The 24,111-nt window shown below is 46.7% G+C and overlaps 2 protein-coding genes across 6 annotated transcripts in view; one reads left to right on the top strand and one right to left on the bottom strand.

The window, feature by feature from the left end:
* The first annotated feature begins 912 nt into the window (after positions 1-912).
* Positions 913-2,831, top strand: CRH (corticotropin releasing hormone). Its single transcript, XM_075495723.1, has 2 exons — positions 913-1,036; positions 1,651-2,831. Exon 2 carries the CDS (start codon positions 1,666-1,668, stop codon positions 2,179-2,181), a length of 516 nt encoding a protein of 171 aa, XP_075351838.1. The 5' UTR covers positions 913-1,036; positions 1,651-1,665; the 3' UTR covers positions 2,182-2,831.
* A 1,999-nt stretch (positions 2,832-4,830) lies between these two features.
* The window catches only part of TRIM55 (tripartite motif containing 55), a 49,020-nt gene continuing 29,739 nt past the window's right edge, over positions 4,831-24,111 (bottom strand). For 2 of the 5 annotated variants that reach the window (XM_075494744.1, XM_075494747.1), the window contains 2 exons: positions 22,077-22,364; positions 4,831-4,958 (listed from right to left, as the gene is read on the bottom strand). In XM_075494744.1, coding sequence (XP_075350859.1) covers positions 4,839-4,958; positions 22,077-22,364 — 408 coding nt within the window. In that variant the 3' untranslated portion in view covers positions 4,831-4,838. Of the gene's footprint in view, positions 4,959-19,657; positions 19,749-22,076; positions 22,365-24,111 lie in introns of all 5 variants that reach the window. The other 3 variants (XM_075494746.1, XM_075494745.1, XM_075494748.1) reach the window with 3 other exon arrangements.

Below are 24,111 nucleotides of genomic sequence, written 5' to 3'. Positions count from 1 at the left end.
CTCTCCCTGTCCCGGCAGACGCTGCCGGGGCGGCCCCGCCGGCGGCACCCCCGGCCCTTCCCGCCGCCCCCGCCCCCGGGGGGCTCGCCGAGGGCTTTCCGCCCCCTCTCCCCTCGGCGGGGCCCCGGGCAGCCCGTGCGACGTGACCGTGTCGGCGGTGCCGCGGGCCCCTCCCGGCACCGGCACCGGCACCGGCACCGGCACCGGCACCGGCACCGGCACCGGCACCGGCACCTGCCCGGCCCGGCCCGGCCCTGCCCTGCCCCGCGGGGCTCGGCTGCGCTCCGGCCCGCTTTGCAGGGGGAAGCGCTGCCCCGGCCCGGGCTGGCCCCGGGCGCGGAGCAAAGACGGGATCCACGCAAAACCCGCGCCCCGCGGAGCCTGCCGTGCCGGCCGGCGGCAGCCGCAGCCGCAGCCGCCCCGTGCGGGCGGGCCCGGAGGCGGCGGAGGGCGGGGGGCCAAGGAGCGCCGGGGGTGGGGGAAGGACACTGCCCTGCGGGGACGGCAGCCTTGGTGCCGGGTGGGTCGGGTCCCTCCCCGCGGGCCGGCCCGCGAGTGGAAAGTTTCCCCCGGAGTGACCTCTCATAGTACGCGCCCGCTAGGAAATTCATTCAAGTATTTTTGTCAATGGGGTGGGGGGGGGCACCCTGCTCCCCGGCCCCCGGCCCGGCTGACGTCACCGCAGAGGCGATAAATATCTGTTGATATAATTGGACGTGAGATTTGGGGTTGCGATAGCGAAACTCGGCCCATCGCCGCTCCGACGGGCCCCCATGATTTATTCAGCAGTGGATCGGGGCACGCAATCGGGCTGTCAGGAGAGCGTCAGCTTATTAGGCAAGTTCTGCGTGATTCCAGGAGAGGGTCTAAGCTATAAAAATCCCGCGCCCCGGCTCTGATTAGGACCAAATCTGATCCCAAGTTCGCCAGGAGCCGGCTCCGAGGGAGAGCGAGAGGAAGGGACGCCGGGCACCGCCGAGCCCCGCCGCCTGCCCTGCCCTGCCCTGCCCTGCCGCCGCCGCCGCCGCCGCCCCAGGTAGGTGCGGGGCCGCGGCCGGGCGCGGAGCGGAGCGGAGGGGAGCGGAGCGGAGCGGAGCGGAGCAGAGCGGGCTGCCCTGCCCTGCCCTGCCCTGCGGGGGGCTGCGGGGGGCTGAGCGCGGCGCCCCGCGGGAGGCGGGGAGCTCCCCCGGCCGGGCGGGGAGCGGGGAGGCGCGGGGGAGCCGGGCGCTCGCAGCCCGCAGCTCTGGGGGACAGCCGCCCCGCCGCAGGCACCCCACGCACCCTCCCTCCCCCCGGGTGGGTGAAGAGGCGCGGGTCTGCGCACACGCGTGGGTTCTCTCCGCAGGGGCTCAGGCCAGCCCCGTCCGCGGGAGCCGCTGCCGGCGCAGCCCGCAGCCGCCCCGCGGGGCTGTTCCGCGGGGGGCGGCCGCCTCGACGGCGGGGGCCGGCCGGGCCGGGGCTGAGCGCGGCCGGGCCGCGGTGTGCGGGGCGCGGCGGGGCGCGGCGGGGCGCGGAGGGGCGCGGAGCGGCGCGTTTCAGCACCGGGACAGCGGCGGCGGGGGGCGGCCCGGCCCGGCCCGGCCCCGCGCTGCCCTCCCCGCCGCCGCGGCTCGGCTGTGTAACCCCCCCCGCCCCCCTCTGCCCCCGCAGGTTTGGGCCCCGACCATGAAGATCCCGCTGCTGGTCTCCACGGGAATCCTGCTGGTCGCCCTCCTGCCCTGCCAGGAGTGCAGAGCTCTCAGCAAGAGCCCGGCAGCCGCCCACGGGGCTCTGCACCAGCCAGATTTCTTCCAGCAGCAGCAGCAGCAAACTCTGCCCGTCCTGCTCCGCATGGGCGAAGAGTATTTCCTGCGCCTGGGCAACCTCAACAAGAGACCCGTTGGCTCTTTCTCCGCCTCTTCCAGCAGCACCAGCCACCTACAGCCCGAAGCCTCCGCCAGCAACTTTTTCCGGGCGGCGGTGCAACAGCTGCAGCAGCTGCCCGAGCGCTCGCTGGGGAGCCCCGAGGAGGGCGAAGCCGAGGGTGAGGCCGTGGAGAGGGAGAAGCGATCCGAGGAGCCCCCTATTTCTCTGGATCTGACTTTCCACCTCCTGCGAGAAGTCTTGGAGATGGCCCGAGCCGAGCAGTTAGCGCAGCAAGCTCACAGCAACAGGAAACTGATGGAGATAATCGGGAAATGAAACGGCCCCTCCCCGCCTTGCCAAAGAGATTCCGCAGTTAGCACAAGAATAATTACACCGTCCGATGTACCATAGTGCTGCTCTGATGTCATCTCTTTATTTTTATATAGCTTTAAACCTAGAAGGGTGTACTCCGAACAGCCTCTGTCCCTTGACTAGCATGCACAACCGTGTACCAAGTGCAGAAACACGAGTGTCGTTCGTAACCTCCCCTACCTTTATTTATTTCTCCATTTCCCAGTTATTCTAGTGCCATCGCTACGTAGGGATGTGTGAGCATTGGAAGAAATGGTGCCAAGAAGACAGGTAACTTTTCTGCTGGGGGCAGGGAGGTGGGAGGGGGAATCTCTGTAAGCTACTTTAAACTCACTTTTTTCCTGTAAACATTTTCACAATAAAACATCTTTTCAGCGCTCGGTCGATTTTGTTGTGTAAGAGAATGTTTAATATTTATATTTTTAATAAAAGCTGCAAAGTAACGATGGCTTGATAGACTTTCTTGCCTAGACGCCGGAGGGCTGCTCCGCCTCCCTCGGCGCTTACCGGGGCGGGGGGGGGCACCCTCGGCCGCGGACACCCAGAGCCACAGGGAGCCCTAAGTCACCCCCGGGGACCTTCGTGTTTCCCCTCCCCGCCCCTGGGAGCCCCCGTCCCTGCGGGCTCTCCCAGAGCCGCGCCCCGACGCGCCGCGGCCCCGGGCAGGGGCTGCCCCCGCCGCCCTCGCCCAGGCTGCTTCCGGGGCCGGGGGGGGTCGGGACCGGCCGCTCGCCCCCAGCCCTGCCGGCTCCCACCTCAGCAGCAGCCCCAGGGGGCTCCCCGGCTCCTGCCGCTGCCGCCGGGGCCGGGCAGCCCCCTCCTGCCAGAGGCAGCGATGGGAAACCGGCGAGGCGCTCCCGCATCTCTTCGCTGTTTTCTTTCTAGCTCTGCTCACCCTCCCCGCAGCCCAAAAGGGCAGGTCCCTCCCCGCTTCGGCTCCCCCCGTCCCGGCGGCGGTGCCCAAGCCGGGTCCCTCCCAGGGGCGCCGGGGAGGTGGCAGTGCGTGTGGAGAAACTTCCCGGGAGGAACTGGGGGAAATCCTCCAGGGCGACCGGGAGAAAACAGGAGATCCCTCGCCCCAAACCACATCCCAGGGAAAAGCCGCTCCAGCAGCCGGAGGCGATGCGGTGGCGGCAGCGGTGCGGAGCGGAGCTTGCTCCGGGCTGGGTCTCAAAGCTTTGCGCAGCCCCCGCCTACGCAGCCCTCCAAAACTTCTCTGGCAGGAGCGTTTTGCAGGGGAAACAGGTACAAATGCGGGTCGATGTGACTCAGCCCTGTAGCCAGCGATGGCCAGGACTGGGGCTGACCCCTCACAGCCTGCTAACCGGGCTCTGCATTGCGTCTGCACTGCCAGCTCACCGGCCCTGCTGGGGCGCAGCGCAGCCCCATGGCCTGGCGTAGTCCCTTGCCAAAACTGTGTGTTTAGGGCCTGACTCGGGGCTTCTGGAAAGATCCACACTTCACCCTAGTGCAGTGCTTGACCCCTGGTTCCCCATGGCACCGAGCGCTCCCGGCAACCCGCCAATCTTCTCTTAAACACTACTGAGTGCTGACACCCTGCCCCCAGTGACAAAACTCTTGGAGCGTCACCTTCGGTGCATCTTGTAGAGCTTCTCTGAAGACACGAATTTGATTTCGTTAGATGGCTCCACATCTGCCACGCCCACGGAACAGGACATTCGGCCATTTGCCTTTTCTACAGCGCACCACAGGGCCTTCAAATTAAATCTTATCTGTGACCACCTCACTGCATCCTGGTTTCATGCAAGAACATGCCCCTTTTCCTACAGACACGGATGACTGAGAAGACGTAGGCACAGATTATGGCTGGACAGACGTGGGCAGCACTCTAGCATCTGCCCCACACGCTCAGAGCTGCGTCTCACATCCACGCGCGGGGGGTGGCCAGTGCTTTCGGCACGTGCACCTTCCTCGTCCCTGCCACTGGGCACCTTCCCTACAAATAACCTGTTTATGTCACCGTCGTCTGTTGTGGCTTAGCAGGAAGAGTAAGTGCAAGGAAGAAATGGCAGCTTCGCTCTCCCCTCCCATGTTCAGCCTCCGCAGCTGGGGAGGCACCGGTACTGCGGGGACTATGACTGACTGCAGGGGGGTGCTTAGACCTAACCCTGACTTGGGGGTGTCAAGGGCACGATGTCACTGAAGTCACCGGCACCGACGAGCTGGGACGCAGGAGGGTACTGAGGAGAAACGCTGTGTTGGCAAAGGATGCTACTAGTGAATATCTTACCAGCATTTTAGCTAACAACATTGGTGAAGCATTTACACCTACACGGGGACGTGCCAAAAAGTGAATAACAAAACATTAGCAGTGCTCAGCCTACAGCTGTTGTGATGCTATTTTCCCCTTGGAAACGAGAAATTATTGGAAAACACTCTGATTACAATACAGTATAGCAATTTGTCCCCATGCTCCCATCCCTCTTAGGACTCCGTCATCTCAAGGGCTGGATACAATGTGGAGGTCAACTGAGTTCCTGGGAACGAAACCTGCTCGGATGTCCTTTTCCAGGCCAGTTTCTTTGTTGATTGCAGCCAGGCTGCCTGCGCTCACGGTCCCTCCGAGGAGAAGCACACCAGAAGCCAGCCGGAGTGAGTCATCATTCATTCAGTGAGTTCAACCAGGAGAAGGAGAAGACATGACGAGCCGGCTCGTCACCCCTCTCATTGCTCACGGGAGTTTCCTCCACTCGTCCTTGAGGGGATGGTTCAGAACCAGTCTGTAAAGGAAGGAAAGGTTGACAAATGGACGAGGAAAAGATGAATTGCATTAAAATCCTTAAGATTTCACAACACGCAGAAAACCACAATGAAGTGGGAAAGAGGGGAAAAGGCAGGGAGCATGAACATTTGGGGAGGCCAGCCAGACTTCTAACGCCAGAGAAGTCAGAGGGACTTTTGCCACAGACAACGGCAGAGGAAGGATTATGCCAGGTGAGCGTGTCGCACCTGTGCAAAGGGCTTAGTCCTGATTTGGACCTCTGGAATATTATTGCACCGAAGGTGATAATGCCTGTTTAGAAGTGATCCTGAGCCAGCCTGGCTTCTGTAGCTGGGCCTCCAGATTGATGTGGACCGAAGCCAAAAGTTATTGTCAGTGCATTGCCACTCAAAATGATACTTGTTCTGCTGTCATGAAATCTGCCTTGGATGTATTTTTTTTTTCTTTAAAGTCTTTTAATATTTGTTTCACTTCAGTTTCACTCAGCCCAAGAACAGGAAATAAATAATACAGAGATATAAGCTTCTGCTTATATCCCAGGCCAAATTCTGCTTTTGTTTGCACAGGTATCCTACGCTTACAGTAAAAAAAAGGAATCTGGACATGATATGCTGTAGCTGCTAATGACAGGAATTACTACTATTTTTTAAATTAGCTGAATATTTAACAGGCCAGTATGATATACAGAAATATTTTTACTAGTTCCAGTCTTTTCAGACCCTTTTGGCAGAAAATGAAGACCAGCTTTGTGATAGTATCAGAAATCCTATTAAAGATTAATCCTATTAAATACAGAAAAATGGGTGATTTAGTAGCTAAGGGATACCTTGTGTCTTCATCATTAAAATCACAATTTAGCGTGCAATATGCAGGATTTTTTTTTCCCTCTATATTCCTAGATATGCACATACATTATTGTACATTCTTAAAATTGAAATGGCCGATACTGCCAGCCTTCTCTGTGCAGGATTTCACCTTACTTTGGGAAATTCAGCATGATCTCAGGAGAACTATTTGATGTCAAGATACTACTTGATAGAGGGAAAATGACAGAGCCGTGTCCTCTGAACTTTAACACATCTCAATCATTTATAATACTGTCCTAAAATGGAAAGTTACCAAAGCCGTGATGCTAACAGACATATGCAGGAACAAACAGTGAAGCAGGGGTGCTTGTGAGGAATGGAAGCATGGGATGGATGATTTCCCCAAGCATTTTCGTAAGTGCTTAAAGTTAAAGTGTACCGCAGAAATTAGTAAGAACTAATGGTATGTTAAGTATAAATTGGCTACTGGGCTTCATTCCAGTTACTACCTATTTGAGTGTCATGACACCAACAGACAAGACAGCATGGAGGTAAGAAAAAAGTAGCTCCCTATTTCTTTATTTATATCTAATTAGAATTCATAGCTCCTTTTTTAGACCCAGATCCTCAGTCGCTGTAAACTGGAATAGCCCTACTTGTTCCAATGAAATACTGTCTGAGAATCTGCTTTAATATTTGAAATGTGGACTGATCTTTGACTTAGACTCGTATTTTCAAAGCAAGGCACTCCCTGCTACTCACTGCAAAATACAGGGCTCAGAAAGGATTTTTATGGACAAGGATCTCGCAGAAGAATATAGTTTTTGCTTGCTAACTTTATCATGTACTTTAATGAGAGCACAAGCATGGTGAAAAATCTGGGAGAAACAGCTGCCTACTTGAATACAGAAGTCAATTTTCAGCGATGCTGGTGAGAAGGGTCGTCTCTCCCAGGTTTATGCAAAAGTATTGTAAAGAATCGGGCCCACGGGGCCAGATCTTCAGCTGAAAATACACGTAGCTAATTGAGTCCCAACTATAGAAGATCTGCCTCCCAGCCCAGGAAAGTGCTGAATGCAAACCTTTCAGCTGGAATGTTCCAACCCCAATTACAAAAGCCAGGTATCAGCAGTAAATATGTGGCTAGACTTTCCGAGTCGTAAGGGATTCTGCGCTTTCTTGATCTTGGTGGATGCAGGTGCGTAGGTGGTTTATTAGTCCTCTGTGATGTTGAAAACTTTGCCTTTTATTTTTGGAAGGACAGCTGGAGTGCCTGGACTAGCTAAAAGTAATTTTGAAATTGGTTGTGCAATTTTGTGCACCGAGCCCTCAGCAGTGTGTGTAAGCAGGCATGGGACAGCCCTCCTCACTTCTCCTCACCCTGCAAAGGAACCGGACTGGCAAGAGGTTTAAAAAAATAACTTCCTGTATTTTTATTCTTTTTTACTTAAAACCACACTGGTACCTTGTCATTTCTCTTCCTGTGCAAGATGGGCTTCCCTTAGCACTTCTGCTTGCTATTTCAAACAGCCATTATCCAGACATGTACATTAAACTAAGCTTTACTTTGAAGCAAAGAACTATCTATTAAAGTTAAGTAGCTTGTTTCACAGGATTTGGACCTAACATGTTAGAAGAAATGAAGCACAATGTAATGACTGAGACTGGCCAGGTGACTGCATTACCTTGTTAACCAACACTGCTGCTACTGCATTTCAAACAAAACAATCTTTGTCTGCATCACTGCCAAAACTGTATTTCATAATGTGTTAACTCCTTCATATTCTGCTGTGATGACATCTTCCTGTGTCAGCGAAACAAAGTCAGAGCTCCAACATATTCCCACTGGGTTTGGCTGGATGAAGCATTTACTCCCTGCACCTCGCTGGACTCAGCAGGCTGCCAGGCTGCAATACTTCAGTGTGCCTTTCCAAGAGCAATCATTTGCCATCACACCCAGCTGGGAGTGAAGCAAGCGCAAAACTGACAATAGGGCCATTCCTCGGCTTTTAGACTTGTGTTTTCACATTCGTGACACTTTAGTATTTGTGCTCTGAGTCATACAGTGACTGAGGTACGCTATCATGTGAAGCAAGAGACCATCAAACGGTGCCAGGAGTAACTCTGTCCACGTTATTAAGTCTGTTCCCCCCTTCCAATGGCAGCCCACACAACTCAGAGTTATACAGTGCGCTGGGATTGTCTGAGACAAAGATTTTGGCTGTAGACTTTTACAGAAAACAACTTTTTTGAACCAGGAGGTGATTCTGAAAGGTAGAAAGCAGAAGTAGGTCCCCTCAGTGTCAATGGGATTCGGCCCCCCCCCCCCCCCCCCCGCCGTAGGTGCTTGCAATCTCATCCCGCATCACCTCACTCTCCCCGTTACCGCAGCCCTACTCCACTGCCAGAGAAAAGCTTTCTGCTGAGCACGGCACAGCCCTTGCCACATGCCTTTCAGGCGGTTCAGATTCAACACTTCATTGTGTCTGTTCATTGCTATTAGGTAACTGTTGTTAAAATTCTACCCTAGCTTAATTTTAGTCTTGGAGATCTCATGGGTAGGGCTTGTTTTTTCACATTACCTAGAATAACAAGTCCCAGCCCTTGATTTGGGTCCCTAACAGTAATAAGGAATAACTGAAGTGTTTACCTCAGATTACATTAATCACATTAGGCCAATGCTGAGAGAGTGCTGAATACTTACACTTTGATTTATATTTTCCCCTGTGGTGTCGAGTGACATCAGATGATGCTTTCAATAAGCACCAGGAATTTTCACCAGGCCAGCTCATGAAGCGGGGAGGGAAGCACACCCTGCATGACTGATGGTTGGATTTGTTTTTCCCATAAGCGAAGTCCAGGCTGGAGTTTACATGCCAATTCTTTGGAGGTGCTGAGCAACCACAACTCCCACTGAGCAGCCATTCAGCACTCCTCAGCATCTGGCACACTAAAATTTGCATGAATAAACAGTTTAAGGATCTCAGTGTTTAACCTGATGAGTCGTATCAGAGTTGCAGGTATTCAGCATCTTTCAGCATTTGCTTCCTTAAGCAGAGCACTACTTAAATCTGTATAAGGTTCTTGTAAAGGGTGTGGAGGGGAGGAAAGGGGTGAGTGGGATGGCTTTGTCATAATGTTTTCATTTATTAGGGCCCAGCAGTTATCCTATTTATGCTGGGGAAAAATAGGCAGTCTAGGCCTTCTAGATATTTGAAACACAATTAAGTCTGCACACCATTTTCTGCTTTACCACCACTAATCTCCATAGCTTTTAGGTACAAAGGCTGGAATCCATGTTACCAAACTTCAGTCATACAGAAATGAGATGCCCACTCAAGCAAAGTGCATGCATCCCTTCTAATGGGAGTGATGAGAGAAAGGCACCAGCAGAGGGTGATTTGTCCCATCCTAAAAGAAGTGTCTGTAGGGTGGATTGCTCTCTGGAGGTACCTGTTTCTCTCTACTGACTGGAGACACTCTTGGTGACCAGGTTAGACTAGATCTGGCTTTTAAGTAATTACACAAGAAAGATTCCAGCCAAATACTTCAAGATACCAGAAAATTGCTTGGTAGGAATTGAGAACTTTGACTGCACTGTTACCTTTTACAAGATCAGTAACTCTTAAATTTAGGAAGTGGGGAGGAAAGGTGAAAGGTCTTCATAGTCTTCTTCAGTTTGTTGTTTGCTTTGGCAATTTTTTGCTTATTTTTGATGACTTCTGATAAGGTAGGGTCTGGAGAAACCATTGTTATAATGGCCCTCTTAGAGGTTATATCACACCAGCTTGTAAGGAGATGTGAGATATAAGAGAAATGAGGGCTGAAATGGTTGTTTCCTCCAGGGCTGTAGATCATCCACCAGTACATTTTATCCAGATTGAGCATGAATAAATCATCACAAGTTTTTGTAATTAATCAGAAAACAAAAATGGTTGCTGGTTTTATGCTGGCCACAGGAGAATAGATTATGCCTTTGTTGGCAAAGCAAAAATGACATCCTCACATTTTTTGAACAAATATGGTTCTACCTAGTGAATTTGTAGTAGTTGAACACTTTGTGTCACCCGAGTATGTTATTTCCGACCTGGTGCTGAATTCTCCAAAACTGTATTTACCATCTTGTGGAATCATGGTCTCGGTTTTGACTGAATTAATGAGAAAGGTCTAGATTTACAGTGAAATAAGTGAGAAAAAGAATGCATGTGGTTTATTAGAAGTCAGTATGCCCTAGGAAAGGGGGTTATTTCTTGCAACTATGCACATGGATGCACCGGGTGGTTACAAACAGCCCTCTTGTGCAACTACATGATTATTTTCTGGAGCAACAATGCTAACCAAAGCAGGTCCTGCCCCTTGGCTCCCCATCCACCTCTTCCCGCTTTGCCTCCATGGATCACTGTCCATTTGCATTGCTGCAGCTGTTTGCAGGGCTGTGCTAAGAATGGGAATGTCACTGGAATGACATCAATTTTTTGTTGTTTTTTGAGGTGAAAGAAGATATTTTTAAACCTGGACCATTTCAATGATTTGATTCCAACACAGCCCAACAAACAGCTGCCTCAGCACAAATGCCATGTGAGTGGTGGCATCGGGGAAGGAATAAGAAGCAGGGCCATTTGGCAAGAAACTCCTAAATCACCTTTGCTGCCAGAGAAAAAAAATGGATCTACACCCTTAGAGGCATGTGAACTACCCAATGCCTTTTCTGCCTCCTCTTGATCCAGCAGGAGAGCAAGAGTGTGAATTTGTTAGAAAATGTGGGTCTTGGAGAGAGAAGCAGTGAAAATACAAGCTTCTTGCTTCTATGGTTTCTGTAGCCTCAGAAAATGAGTGAGAAATTAAAGTTAATTCCCATATTTTAGCTGGCTTGTTTAGAAACAACCCCCAGTGTTGACAAGAACAGGCATGATTAAAAAATGCTAGCTGGTCGCAAAGCCATCACAGAATTTGCAGACTATGTTTGTCTGCCTCAAATGTCAAGTGTTACACTTCTGGCACTCAACACTTCCAGGCAGCGGAAACAAAGGGAGCACAACAGGTTATTTTTAAATAGTTTAAACTTTAGTTCAAGCATTTTGTTTTCATATTTTTATGCAGTCTAGCTCCTTCAGCATAACACCTGGCAGCTGTCACATATATCACAACAATATTGTAATAGGAGGCTGCTTATTTTGTATGGATCTTTTCTTTTTATTAGCAGGAACCAACAGAATATTCTCTGAAATAATTGCTACAATTACCTGTCATGGAAATACATATGGTGGCAGACAAAATAATATGCACAGACAAGCTCCATCAGTCACACTACTAGATATGTCACTCTCTTAGTAGTGGTCAAGAATGAATTTTAAAAGTCCATTGGGAGGAAATGCCTTTCTTCAATAGATTTTCATTATATTACAATTAACATTATGTGGTTAATGTCTAATGCAATGTCTCTTACATAATGACCTTAAAGAGACCAAATATAGTTCAACAGATAACAGCCCGGCTAGCCTATTTTGATGTAGGATCTGCACATCTCCCATGGGATCCAAAGGTCCAGACACTTGAACCAATGGTGGAAACAGTTTTAGAGAATGGTGTGAGAGAGCAGCTTTCTTCTAACTGTTACTGGGACAAAGGAAATACAATTCCCTTATTTATGTCACCTATCTTTTCCATGACTCAAACAAAAAAGCCAGCAATAAGATACTTGTTTAATATTTCACCCATTGCTGCACCTCACTGGCATTACTTTTTGTTGAGAGTGATTAACTACAGATTTGCTTAAAACCTAGTCCTGCCACTGTCCAGGAAAATGAAGGAAACCCAAGAGGAGAGTCTTACAAACATGTGAATATTAAGGCTGCATGATCAGAACAGTCTTTCCTGGATCTATCCACACATCATTCTTTGTTCCTCTCAGAGTGAAGTTTTTGAGGAGCTCCTGATCAATGAGCCATCTACCACTTCTGCTCCCTTCCAGCCCTGCTGGAGAACTGTCTAGCAAAGGAAGGATCATCTTGAGAGGTTGTAGGAGTAAGTGGTACGCACTGGCCACCAGTGCCAGAAAGCTACTCATGGCTACCAGTTCTCCCCTCTTCCCCCTACTTCTGCTTTATCAGACAAGTAGATATGACTTCAGATCAACAAGTTAACCTTGAAGTAAAGACCTTCCAAGAACTTCTCTGTGGCAGTAACCCAGCTAGTTCATGTCAGGGAAACTTTGCTATTAGCTTTCGGAGAGAAGTAGCAAACCTAGTAATGGTTTAACATCATGTTTGTCTCTGTTATGCAGTCTTTCCTTTGAGTAATACGGAGTGTTGTAAAGGAAAGCTTTTTCTTCCTCTGCAAATGGTATTTTTGTAAATCCAATGAATGACACAGAGTGCCAGTTCAGACTGTGACTCACCCCAGAGCTCCATTCACAGGATCAGATAACGGAGCCAGCATAGCTGCGAGGTGTGTAGACACATACTGTGCTTTGGAGGTTGGAACACTGCTCACATCGTGAGTGCCTGGCTTAGTTGGGCTGTTTTAAGTATGTGGGGGGTGGTATATGTGAGCTGTGGACACACCACACCTTCTCTGAGAGACAAAACACACTGATGGAGATGCAGGAAGAAAAGCTGGAACGTCAGCTAAACCAACCAGCTGCCATTCTTTAAAGCCACCATGTAACAGAGAAAAGAAAGTCTGGGCCACAGTTAAAACATTTTTTCCCTCATCACCTGTTGCTGCTGCCCCTTTTCCTTTGTGTGCTGATTTTTCCATTTCTTCAGTTGCCTGAATCTTCTCCTTACTACGACTACAGCAACTGAAACTGGTAGCTAAGAAATGACTCTACTCCAACAATAATACATTGCTCAGTGAGCAGTACTGTGATTTCCTGGACAGACGTCTGTCGTATCACGTCTCACATCGTAATCTCTGCTCACCCATTAGCAATGCTGGCTTGCTTGCACAGCAGTCGGCCAGCCGATGCGCAAGATACTAAATCAAGCTTCCTTCTGCCCATCTCACACTGTTCCCAGGTGAAGTCCAAGGAAGCTGTGATAAATACTGCTCTTAAGTCTCTGATTCAATCACAGTTATTGACCAGGTTTTTACAGAATATAGAGAACAGATCACAGGCAACTGTCCCCAGAGACAAGCTTGGAACTGGCCTGCATCTGGGTGGGCACCAATTCCATTTTTTTAAAAAAGGATTCTATTTATTTTATAAAATTAAAATATGAAACTGTGCATAAATATAAAAATGAATGTATTAAAAAAAATAAATCTGGTGCCAGACGTTGAAAAGGCTCACCAGCACTGATGGGGGAAACAACAGCTACCTTTCCTCAGTAAGGCATTTTGTAATAGAGCCAGTCATACAGCAAGTGTTTCATCATGAAAAATAGCCACTTCTTCTGTGTACAGAAGTGCTGAGCCAGGAGTGCTCTAAGAGACTGTGTCTGTATTTCGATCACCACCTTCGGTGGTTGAGATAAACTCAGGCAGATTTTATAGGGTGCTCTCCAAATTAAAACGAGCAATGAGAAATTCAGATCACTTATTCTCCGGGATTGTGAGATCCTCATTCTCTGCTCAGTCAAAGGTGTGACATCTATGTTGGATATCTGCATCATGGTTTGAACATCACGGCACCTATCTATCTCCATTGGCTGGTAGCCTAGGATAACAGGTTTTCTGAATTAGTCACCAGTCTCTTACTTAGTGACCTGGAGATTATTATAAAGATGTTAGGAATACATATCAACTGAGAAGGGAGCTAAGACTGAATCAATGCTGTTTGGTATGCCCCTCTCCTTTTTTTCTGTTTCATTTTGGCTGTATATGCAGCCCCCCAACCTGTATCTCCATTTCAAATGCTGAAATTCGGTGGGCACTGAATCCTGCAGGGTGCTGCGGTCCAGCCCCTTGCCTGCTCACAAGTCAGGAAAGCCTAGAAGTGGCATGATAAAATATCCAAAGTAGTCAGTCCCAGTTTATTAATTCCTGCCAGTGGGACTTCAGTCAGATAGGCTGGTATTTAAATATTGATCCATCTCTAATGATTACAGAATTACAAGCACTGCTTTCCACAGACGAGTGTACAGCTACATGGAAAGCCTGAACTGTCTCAAGGCAGTAGGATGACAACTAACCAAGTATTTTACAAACAGATGGCTTGTGTTGTTGTGACATAAATCTACTGTAATGTGATGTAAAACAGCAACAGTTCATCCATGATTAAGAAATATTTTTTGTTTACACTCTATTTTCCTTTCTGAACGCCTTAACAATGAGCAGAACGAGCGATGCTTGGAGGAGGAGGTTGAGTGGAGGTAGGATTCAGTATTCAAATGAGCTAGTGGCAGAAAGACAACGTCTAGGTGAGCCTGGCTTTGTATTAATTTGAACAGGAGAAATAATTTTGTCCACACTGTCATTGTGGAGGTCCTTTTGCTAGTAATGGACTGAAAAAAATGAAATATACATAAATCAGATGGTATCTATGACTCACCAGACAAATCACAGAGCAGACTATTCGAGGTAAAACTTCAGGTGAAGTATTTGCCACTCATATTAATTATGAGGAACTGTTGTCTGAAAACCGGTCTTAATGCATTGCCCTCACGACTCATCACTGCTGCCTCTGAATCACTCAGATAATTCTCAGAAGCAAGGGAGAGAGAGGTGTTAAAAGAGGAACAATCAAGATTTCCTGATTTTCTCTGCATGTATTTGCTAAACTGAGGGAAAAAAAATCTCACCTGAAGCACAAAGTCAAGATGCAAAATGGAAATTTACAGGCAGAATTTGCCACCAACTACACATCAGCCTGAGTGGCCTCAGACCCAGCCGCTATAACTGAGTCCCAACTCACTAAGTCAAATTACAGAGAAGCAAAGGCAGAATTTTTGGACCATTAACTGAGATTCTTGCATCTAGCGTTTGCCCTGTATTTCAGCTACAGGCTGAACACTTTTTTTTCTCCAAGTGACATTTAAGAGATGTTTAGGAAGAAGCTTCAAACAGAATTTAATTTGGGCTTGTATACTAGCTGATTCATGTGTCTCCTACAAAAGGCTCAGCTTCACGGAGGATAGATGACCCATTTTTCATTCAGTCAAAATTTGCAGATTTTTTTTATCTGAACATAAATAAACCCATCCAGTTCTCTACCTAAGGAAAGATATAGTACAAGTATATCCGGACGCAGATGATAAATATCAAGTTTACTTTTGCTCTCCGCGTTCCCAGATCTTTCATTAGCACTAAACACAGTTGTTGCAGGGAGCAGAGTGCCTTCAGAGCAGCAGCTGGCTTCCTGGGAGAGAGCTGCCTGGGCTGCGCCTGCTGCTGATGCTAACAAACTTCTTGTCCCGCTCCAGGGGCAAACTGTGGGAAGGCCGTGTTGGGTGGGCCAGAGGGGAGGGAGACCCTCGCTTAGCATCATTCCCACAAGATCCAGCCTTGCAAGACTCCCTTCCCTCATGCAAGCAATCCCACCTCTTGCAGCAGTTGGCTTGAAGAGGGGGACTTAGCTTCCTTACCTGAGCAGATTGGCAAGGCTGAGTTTCCAATTCAGAGAAGAGAAAGGAAATTATTATTTGTGTACCATCGCCACACTCATGCAATCATTCCAGAGCAGCACTGCACTAAAATGTGGGACCGTACCTTTTATAGAGTGATGGAAAAGCAGAGGTACATGGACAATGCGCACAGCATGATCTCTCTTGGGCTTATTTTGGTTTTAAATGATCTTATTTTGTCCGTGTTGTCTGCATATTGACATGACAACCAATCGGCTAAAACTTAGCTAAGTACTGACCTCTCTGACATGTGATTTAAAGCTGTCTCATAGAAAAATATTTGAAGGATCACCAGCTGAAATTGAAGTATTCAGCAGCAGGGCAAAGAGAACTACAGTACATGAATACAGAGAGGACTGTCCCTATGGTAATTCTGGCAGATGGCATAAGGTTGCAAGCAAGTAATAGAAAATTTTAAAACTAATGAAACAAGATTAACATAGGCTACTCCATTAGTATTTCTCCTCCCAAACAGCTCAGTCCTGATTATATTTTATATCCTCATGGAATTAAAGCACTGTATTTACAGGCAGCAAAGGGAAATTAGATCAGAATACTGTTTGTGGATGATTAACTTGCATTTCCTTTCAAACTAAACGTATGTGCTTCAGTCCTTCAAAGCCACAGACAGCCACTTCTCTGACAGGGAATTTGAGGAACAGAATATGAGGTCCAGTACTTCATCTTAGGTGAAATAAACTGGATAACCAGAGACCCAAGTGAATACAAGACTTCCATAAACTCTCACAAATTTATATGGTGTCACTGCATGAGAGATGTTGCCTACAAAATACTGATTAGGGGAAAAAAATGAACAAACTTTTCCTTATGCATCCATTGCCCTCTGTATTTTAACCAGACTGAAACAATTTGAGCAGATGTAAGGTATTTTGTGATCTGCCTTCTTCCAGTGACAACACAAGAAGGTTTTATTATAAAATACTCGTCACTGCTGATTTTTGGGATTCCTCTATTACAAACTGAGGGATAGAGTGGTTCTGAATGTGAAGACATTTTTAAGGACTACACATTCCCGGGAAGTGGTTTTACTGTTCTTGATGTGCATGGCTTTCTCTAGCTATCAGCGGTCTGCACAACAGAATTAAAAGGCAGAACTTAGGGCCAGCTTTTCATGTTTGGTTGCCTAAAGCTGGGCAGCAAGAAGGGCTTACATACCTGGCTTGATAGCTGGGAGTACTGAGCATTTGCACTGTTAGAAGTGACAGACAGATGTTCAGCACTCCTGAAAACTAATCTTACTACTAAGGATGGCTCAATGCATATTTAGAAGTCAGATTTCCAAGAGACTGAAGGGCCATATACCCCTTTAGGTGCGCCAGTCCAACAGTTAGATGCCACGAGCATTTACAAACATACACAACATTCTTCATATGCCTAAAGCTCCACGCCTATATGCCTTGGTAGCATCCTCCAGATATAAAGAGTACAAAAACACATGCCTGAGTCCTGAAAGGCCAAATGGGTGAATGAGTTTCTGAGGTCTAACGCACAAAATATGTATTCTTCTTCCTAGCTCGCTCAGCCTGTCTTCTGAGACCAAACACAGGAAGACAACTTAAGGTGAAGGCTTGCTTCACTTCCTTCTGTAACTCATCACACAGTTTGTCTCTAAGCTCTCTAAGCTTTTGTTTTGGACTCTAAGATCTGTTTCTCCCATGCACTGGAAAGGGCTGCTTGTTAATGCCTATGTTACCCTCCACTAATACATTGCTCCCCATGGTGGCAAGGCAGCTCATTGATGCCATTCCTGTGCCCTGTGTTTTAATCACTCACTCCTGGTTGTCATCTGCAGAGGCTCAGATTCACTTCAAGAGACCCCCCAACTTTAGACACTGAACAGAGGCACCTGGGTTAAGAGCGATGTCACCTTACACACAGCAGGCAGATGTGAAGATGTGCCAAGTGAGGACCAGCAGCAGCTGGTGAACTGTCTCTCCCTGGAGATGCCTCTCGTCCTCTGTCAGACGCAGAAGCAGCCTGCGGTGACTATACTTCTGACTTAGGCACTCCCTGAAGTGGGATGCGGCTCTCTAGTGTGGCGTTACCTATTCTATTCATGCTGAATCATCTCTTTCTGTCGCTTCTTAGACTAAGCAATCTGTACAGCTGTTGGCTGTACCTCCTGTTGCCGTACCCCTGCTGATACACCTTCCTGCACTCTGGAGGAAATTTCTTGATGCATCGATACAATTTCTTACAGTGCAGTGGCCCTTAAATAAAGTAGATTTTGGGAATTAATAGGTGGAACTGACTTCTCTTTGCTGCTGAAAAAGAAGGAAATCCCTATCAGTGCATTCTATTAAAATAGCCTGAAAATAAATTATGTACTGCTTTTATGATGACAGTCATGAAGATTTATATTATTCTTATAAATTATTATAACAGTTATTTCAAGTAATTTTGTTATTTGGCTTTCAGGGCCTTATCACACAAAACCAAAAAAGGGCAGTGACCTGATATCTCACATGAAAGATAAAGACACGTAAACTGTCTAAACAGCCACCTCACTGGAAACGGAGAAGAAAATAGAATGCAAATAGTCTGAAACCAAAATGCCTTTCTCCCTCACCTCCTTTCTATTTCATCATTAAATAAATCATAAAGCTGTCACTAGAGACCACATAGAAAGAGGTCTCAAAGGGTAGAAATGAGAGCTTTCTGCATTTGTCTATTTTTAATTTCAAAAGGTATTTTGAATTAAAAAAGAAAGAGGGAAAAAAGAGCATAATGCTATTCGCATGCCTGATTTCCCAGGAGTACAAACAAGCTCTATGTCCTCTTGTAATAACACAACAAATTTTCAAAACCAAACACAAATAAATTAAAATTAAACTGTGATCCATAAATTTAATTGAGATTCACAGTGTCCGATGCTTTTCAAATGCAAATTACCACCAGACAGTGTGTCTTTTTGCATCACTTATATAGCTAAAGCATAGGTGATAGCTTCTCCCCTCTCTTTTAAATGGAGAGATATACTTCAGTTATAGTGCTGGAATTTTTGCACATAAAAGCTGAATAATAATTTATCATTTTTCATAGATGCACCATATCATGTTGTACAGTGCTTAGAGCGCAGTACAGAAAATGAGCAGGAAAACCAAGCATTTTTGTGTTGAAAAATAGACCAAAATTGAATTCTTCTGTCATTAGAGAAAATATCCAAAGGTAACTACAGTTGTTTTGTGTCAGAGGTCTTTGGTCTTCAGAAAATAAGATTAAATGCCCCAGTGGTAACACAGAATTCTGTGCAGATCAGCCATATCACTTTGGAAATTGAACATACACATGTCTTACCTAAGAGGAGTGTGAATTTGGAGCTGGAAAAACTAAATCATGGACAGCGTCTACCAAAAGGAGCTACTCCAGAAGAGATGTTATGGAATAGTTAAGGTTTAATTTACAATATTTGCATTCAGGACAACTTCACTGGGTAGTGAAGTTCTTAGTCCTTGATCTTACAGAAATTTCAGCTCTTAGTTAGTGTGACCTAAGGAAAAAAAGCCTTTGCCTACAAAAAACCATTTTTTAAGCACAGATACTTAAAAGCACGCACACAGCCTTGGGTGTCTAAAGGGTTGGGATCCCCCCCAGCTGCATGGGGATGCGTTTCAGGACCATGTTTGGTACTCCGTGATCACTGGGAATGTGGGAGAGATGGCTTTGGATGCCTTTGGGTGGAAAAAGGACCTGAAAAGGAGTCCCCAATGTGTAGGGTGTGTTGTGTGGGCTGGGGTGTGAGGGGACTCTCTCCACAGTGATGTTCCCTTGGCGGGATGGCTCGAGCCCCTCGAGTCCCCATGGACTTCCGGGGAGCAGGGCTTGAGCCATCCCCCTGAGGGACCAGGGGTGGTCTTGCAGTGGGAATCCCAGAAGCAGGATTATTTAGTGGATTTTTCTTCCTGATGTTTACCCCTCTGATGACAACCATCGCTCTCCAGATCTTCCTCCCCCATTTGTTGGACTGAACAAGCTCGGGGCTCTTCACATCTCCTGTCAACCCACAGGTTCTCCATCCTGCTGGTCATCTGAACAGCAACTGAAATATAAGCCCATATATCTGAGGGAGTAAATGTCTCTTTTAATTTTGAACTAGGGAGATGCAATGTTTAACCATGCAGGAGTAAGCTGAAGGGTGGCGTTTCAAAGGTGCGAGGAAGAAATGTTTTAGGCGGCTTGTATTGTGAACTAGCATGATGTTTTTGGATGGGAAGAAAGGGAAAAAATCCTTTAAAACCATGTAGGAACATCACCAGAGACACTATTTTAACTGTTAGTTAATGGTAAAACAAAATATTTCCTACCCATGAAAGTACAAATCATGTATTGAATCAGATTCCAAAGATGATGTAGTATGATAAGAAATGCCAAAAGTGATATGCAGAATGCTAACTCCTGTGAGAAAATAAGAAGAGTCCTTTACCAGTGTTGTCATGACACGAACTAGTCATTATCACTATGCTCAGTGAAAAAGCTCTGTTTCCACAGCACTTTTCCATGATATCCTTTAACTGGAGGAAGGGAGTAAAAACAGTGGTGTGAGGAACATCAGCCGAGGTTTTAAAAAAATAAACAAATATGGCATTTCAGAGTGGGTTGTGTAAAAATCACATGCAGGAAAAAAAACAAAGTTGAAGTTCACATACTTAAAAATGATCACTGCCACACGACAGAGGCCATTTTGCTCTTGACATAGACACATTTCAGCTCAGATCCGCAATTCTGACCACGGCATCATCTCGTGGCATCACCCTTCCTAGCTTGGTCACTCTGCTTTTTCTGTTCTTCAGTACACTCCACACCTTTCTGCTTCCTGAGCTTTCCTATCCCTTCCTCTGTCTCCAGCCCAGGGGCAACCCCATCTTCAGCTGTATCCCCTGCTCCTTCCTCCCCTGTCCCCAGAACCACGTGCTACTCTTCTCAACATCCTCCTCCTCCCAAAATGTCAGTGTCAGTTGTGATCCGGGAAAATGTCGAAACCCAGCACCCCCAAATTCACACGCCAACGGGAATTGACATCTTTCCCACGCGCCCGTTTTTATTCCTGGTACCCGATGATGAAGAGAGCTGGGTACCAGATTGCTGCTTTGGTGTGACTGAAAACCACTGCCTCTGTTTTTTCAGACAGTTGGCTACATCAAACCTTAATTTTGCTCCTTTACTTGCTGCTGGTAAATTAAGACCCAGGGAAGCAGACCACAGTCAGGCAAGCTCCCAGGGAATTTACCCAGTAAGGATTTTACCTGCCTATGGTGAGGTTTGGCTGCCCAGTCATTAGTGGAACTGATATGAAGAAACTGCAGCAATTAATTTCACTGTGAATTTACCTCCTTTTGCCAGCTTGTTTGGAATATACTTAAGACGACAAGGTCATAGCAGATTTGGTAATTTTAAAATACTCTTTTTTTTTTATTCCACTCAAATATTCTCAAATCAAACCCTGACTTGAAAAATAGCTACTGAAATTTGGGGGTCAAATGTTGCTTTTGTTAAGACTGAAGTCAGCAAGGATCCTTCCACCAAATTCAAGTGTCACTGACTAAAGCCTCCAGCTAAAAGATAAGTGTCTCTTTTATCATATCTGTATGAACTCCTAACTTTTTGCCTGCCATGTGGTGGTTTATCATAGTAGGGCTGCTTATGTATGCTGAATGGTCCAACTTTAAAGGAAACAGTATGAAATACTTACTACCCACTTGTGCCTTTTCACACACGCATAATCTGCTCTTGTCACAAACATGCAGGTAATTGCTTTATTAAAACATACGGCTTAAGCCTGTAAATCAGGATGGTCTAATTTAGAGAGCGCGGCTCATGGGCTGGTAGCCAAGCACTAGAGCAGGAGCAGGTGTAGTGTGCAAATCCTTCACACACAGCTCCCTCAGCTCTGTTCCTTGGATCTTTGACCCATGTGGAATTTGTACACATATGCAGAAGAAGGAATATTCAAATTCAGGTTATCCCAACTCTAACATTGTCATTTTAAGGGAAACGCCTTCCCGTACCAAACACATCACTTTCTGTTATCCCATCATGCTGCTTGTAGTCTAACACAGAACTGGAATATATTATCTTCATGCTCTCCTTTAATCAAGTCCCAATAATCCTTGGAGGAAACCCTCTCCAACAGATCTGAACCCAGGAAATCACATTGCTTACTGAGAGGCAATCAAACACACAAGAAGGCTCTGGGTATTTGTATAGCTTTGTGTTCACATGGGGAAGCCGTATGCTCCGGGTGCAGCCACAGAGCTGCAGAAGGCAAAGCCAAGCCATAGCTGCTCTACCAGTGGTGGTAGGATGGCATATGATGTACACAGGCTTTCAACAGGTGACGAGAATTATCTCATGCACAGGATTTGTCTGCTACTAACACATGCAAATATCTGATTGCGCAGAGGCATCGCCAGCCTCTCCAACAGCTCCTGAGCGTGTGCATGAGCAACTCGGATAACAGCTTGCACAAGCGAGGTGCACTGGCAGTTAAGCACAAGCAACTGTTGGCATGCTACTCTGAAGCTGAAAAGTCAGCCTGTCACATATTGAAACCATCTGTAAATCCAGTGGATTTGCTGAAACGACAATTTATGCTGTTTCCATATTGCTGGAATTATTCTTATTCTTTAGCATGCAGAGGAAAATTAAGTCACATTTTCCTTAACAATTGCCGTTCCCGCCTTGCTGCGCGTCACAGCCCTCTGGGGTGACTGCGGTAGCACTGACCTTGGACGTCGCTGCAGTGGCATTACTTTCCTTACCACTCCTTGGTGCGCTCTCCTCGATCGCTGCCGCTGCTGGGGCTTCTGCCTTCTTTGCACTTGTTTCCAGAGAAACAGGAGGCCCTACTTTCCCCAACCCACTCACTGGGGTTGAGCTCGGACTGCTTGATTGCCGTGACTGAGCCTTATACCAGCTAGGGTAAAACAAGGGATCGATGGTTTCTGCTGTGGCCGGTACTTGAGTGTCAGACTCTGGGGGCTGTTGAGAACCACTTGGTGTCACAACCTCATCCTTAATCAGGACAGATAAAGAGAAGAACAAGCAGAGTGCACCGCGTTACCTTCCTGCTGTAGCCACATTGCTCTGCATGCCGTATTTGTTATATCTCACTGCAAGGAATAGATTTGTCCTAATATATGGTCCAAAAATTTACAATCAAAACGCAAAGCAAAAGCAACTATCATTTGAATAACACAGATATGGAGGGTAGAATTAGCTGGGAAGAGGATGCTGACTGAGAAAGGAGTGAGAAAGCGGTTCCTTAATTCAGATAAATGCCTAGTTCAGTCCTAAAAATATAAGAAATTCTGCATAAGAGCCTCATGAACTGGTACCAGCCATGAAGGACAGGCATAGGTACCTTCAAATGGCTTGTTGGGGTTTGGGTTGGCAACACCACATTTGCCAAGGAGTCTGTTGATAAGAGCAATCAGAATAAGGGGAATACAAAGACACTGAAGAGAAACATTTGCCCACCAGCCTTGCTATCAACGTTATGAGCCAAGCACAGTTACCCTGCCAGGAAGAGCAGCAGCTGGCTGAACTGCACCTCTCTACCTGCATCAAGCTCTCGGGGCTCACCCAGATGGTACCTGCTATCACCACATTGTTTCTGTTTTGCCCTTTTTACACCAGAAGGCAAAAGCTGAAATGCAGGTATCCCACACACTGCAACACCCACGTCATGTCTGACTCCATGTCCGACCACCTCCTAATGGCATTTTACAATTGCTACAGCAGCATGCCGTACCTTTCCCATTTTAGCCTTAGAAGTGAGGGACTCCATGTTAGTGGGCAGAATTGCTTATGTCTAGTTTTTGTTTGCATAAAAACCTAGATCAGTTAGGCAACATAAGTTTAGTTAAGTCAGTGCAAATCCTCAAAAGACAAACTTTGGTTAAATCAATAAAGCCTGATTTAAGAGCACCTTCATACAAGTGGTGCAAACTCACGTATGTTTTTAAATCAAAGCAAGAATGAATCTATAGTATTTATTTTCCCTTGTTTTATGTGGGGAGCTTGCTACAATCAAAGATTCTTTACGTGCTCTCTTGTTTTCACACTGGCCTCCTCAAATATCTTCACAACAGCCTTTACCCGCTCAGCAACTTCACTGGGTAAATTGCATAAGAGGAGAATTTGCTAAGTTAGTTGTATGTAAGGCCAGCTAAAGTAGCACATGAAGTGTAATTTTTTATGTAGCTCTTTTAGAATATGTGGCAGTTATGGTCTCATTCTAATTGCATTCCTGAAGAAAAATTGCTGGCCTAAATTATTCACACCCTGAATCAGTTTGCTGCTAGGTTGTAGGAGGCAGTTTCCTCTCCTGTTTGGTGTATGATATCCCTGCATCCACCTAGACGATATCCCTAGGATGACCAGACCAGAAGGCGGCAAACACCATTCACAGAAAACAGATTAGAAGTATGATCTAAAAATTGGTGGTGGAAAGCTCATTAAATCCAGAGGGAATGCCAAATTCTCCTAGTATAAATAGTCTCCTAGTATAAATTTTAACAACCATTTCATTTATAATAGTTAGTCTGAGTTAAATCACAGCAAGCAGAACATCCATGGTAATGCGCTTAACTCCCAAACTGCATCTCATTTATATCTTCTGTATCTGAGATATCATATATATCTCAATTTATCCAGCAGCATAATTTTTGCCTATCAAGCGATATATACGCAGGTCAAGAGGACAGGATATGGTTGTGTATATGTGTACAAGGGCAATAAACAATTTTGTCTAGTGCAT

The sequence above is a fragment of the Mycteria americana genome, chromosome 2, assembly GCF_035582795.1.
Source record: "Mycteria americana isolate JAX WOST 10 ecotype Jacksonville Zoo and Gardens chromosome 2, USCA_MyAme_1.0, whole genome shotgun sequence".
Lineage (NCBI taxonomy): Eukaryota > Metazoa > Chordata > Aves > Ciconiiformes > Ciconiidae > Mycteria > Mycteria americana.
Note: the sequence above shows the minus strand (reverse complement) of the source record. Positions and strands in the feature narration are given on the sequence as shown.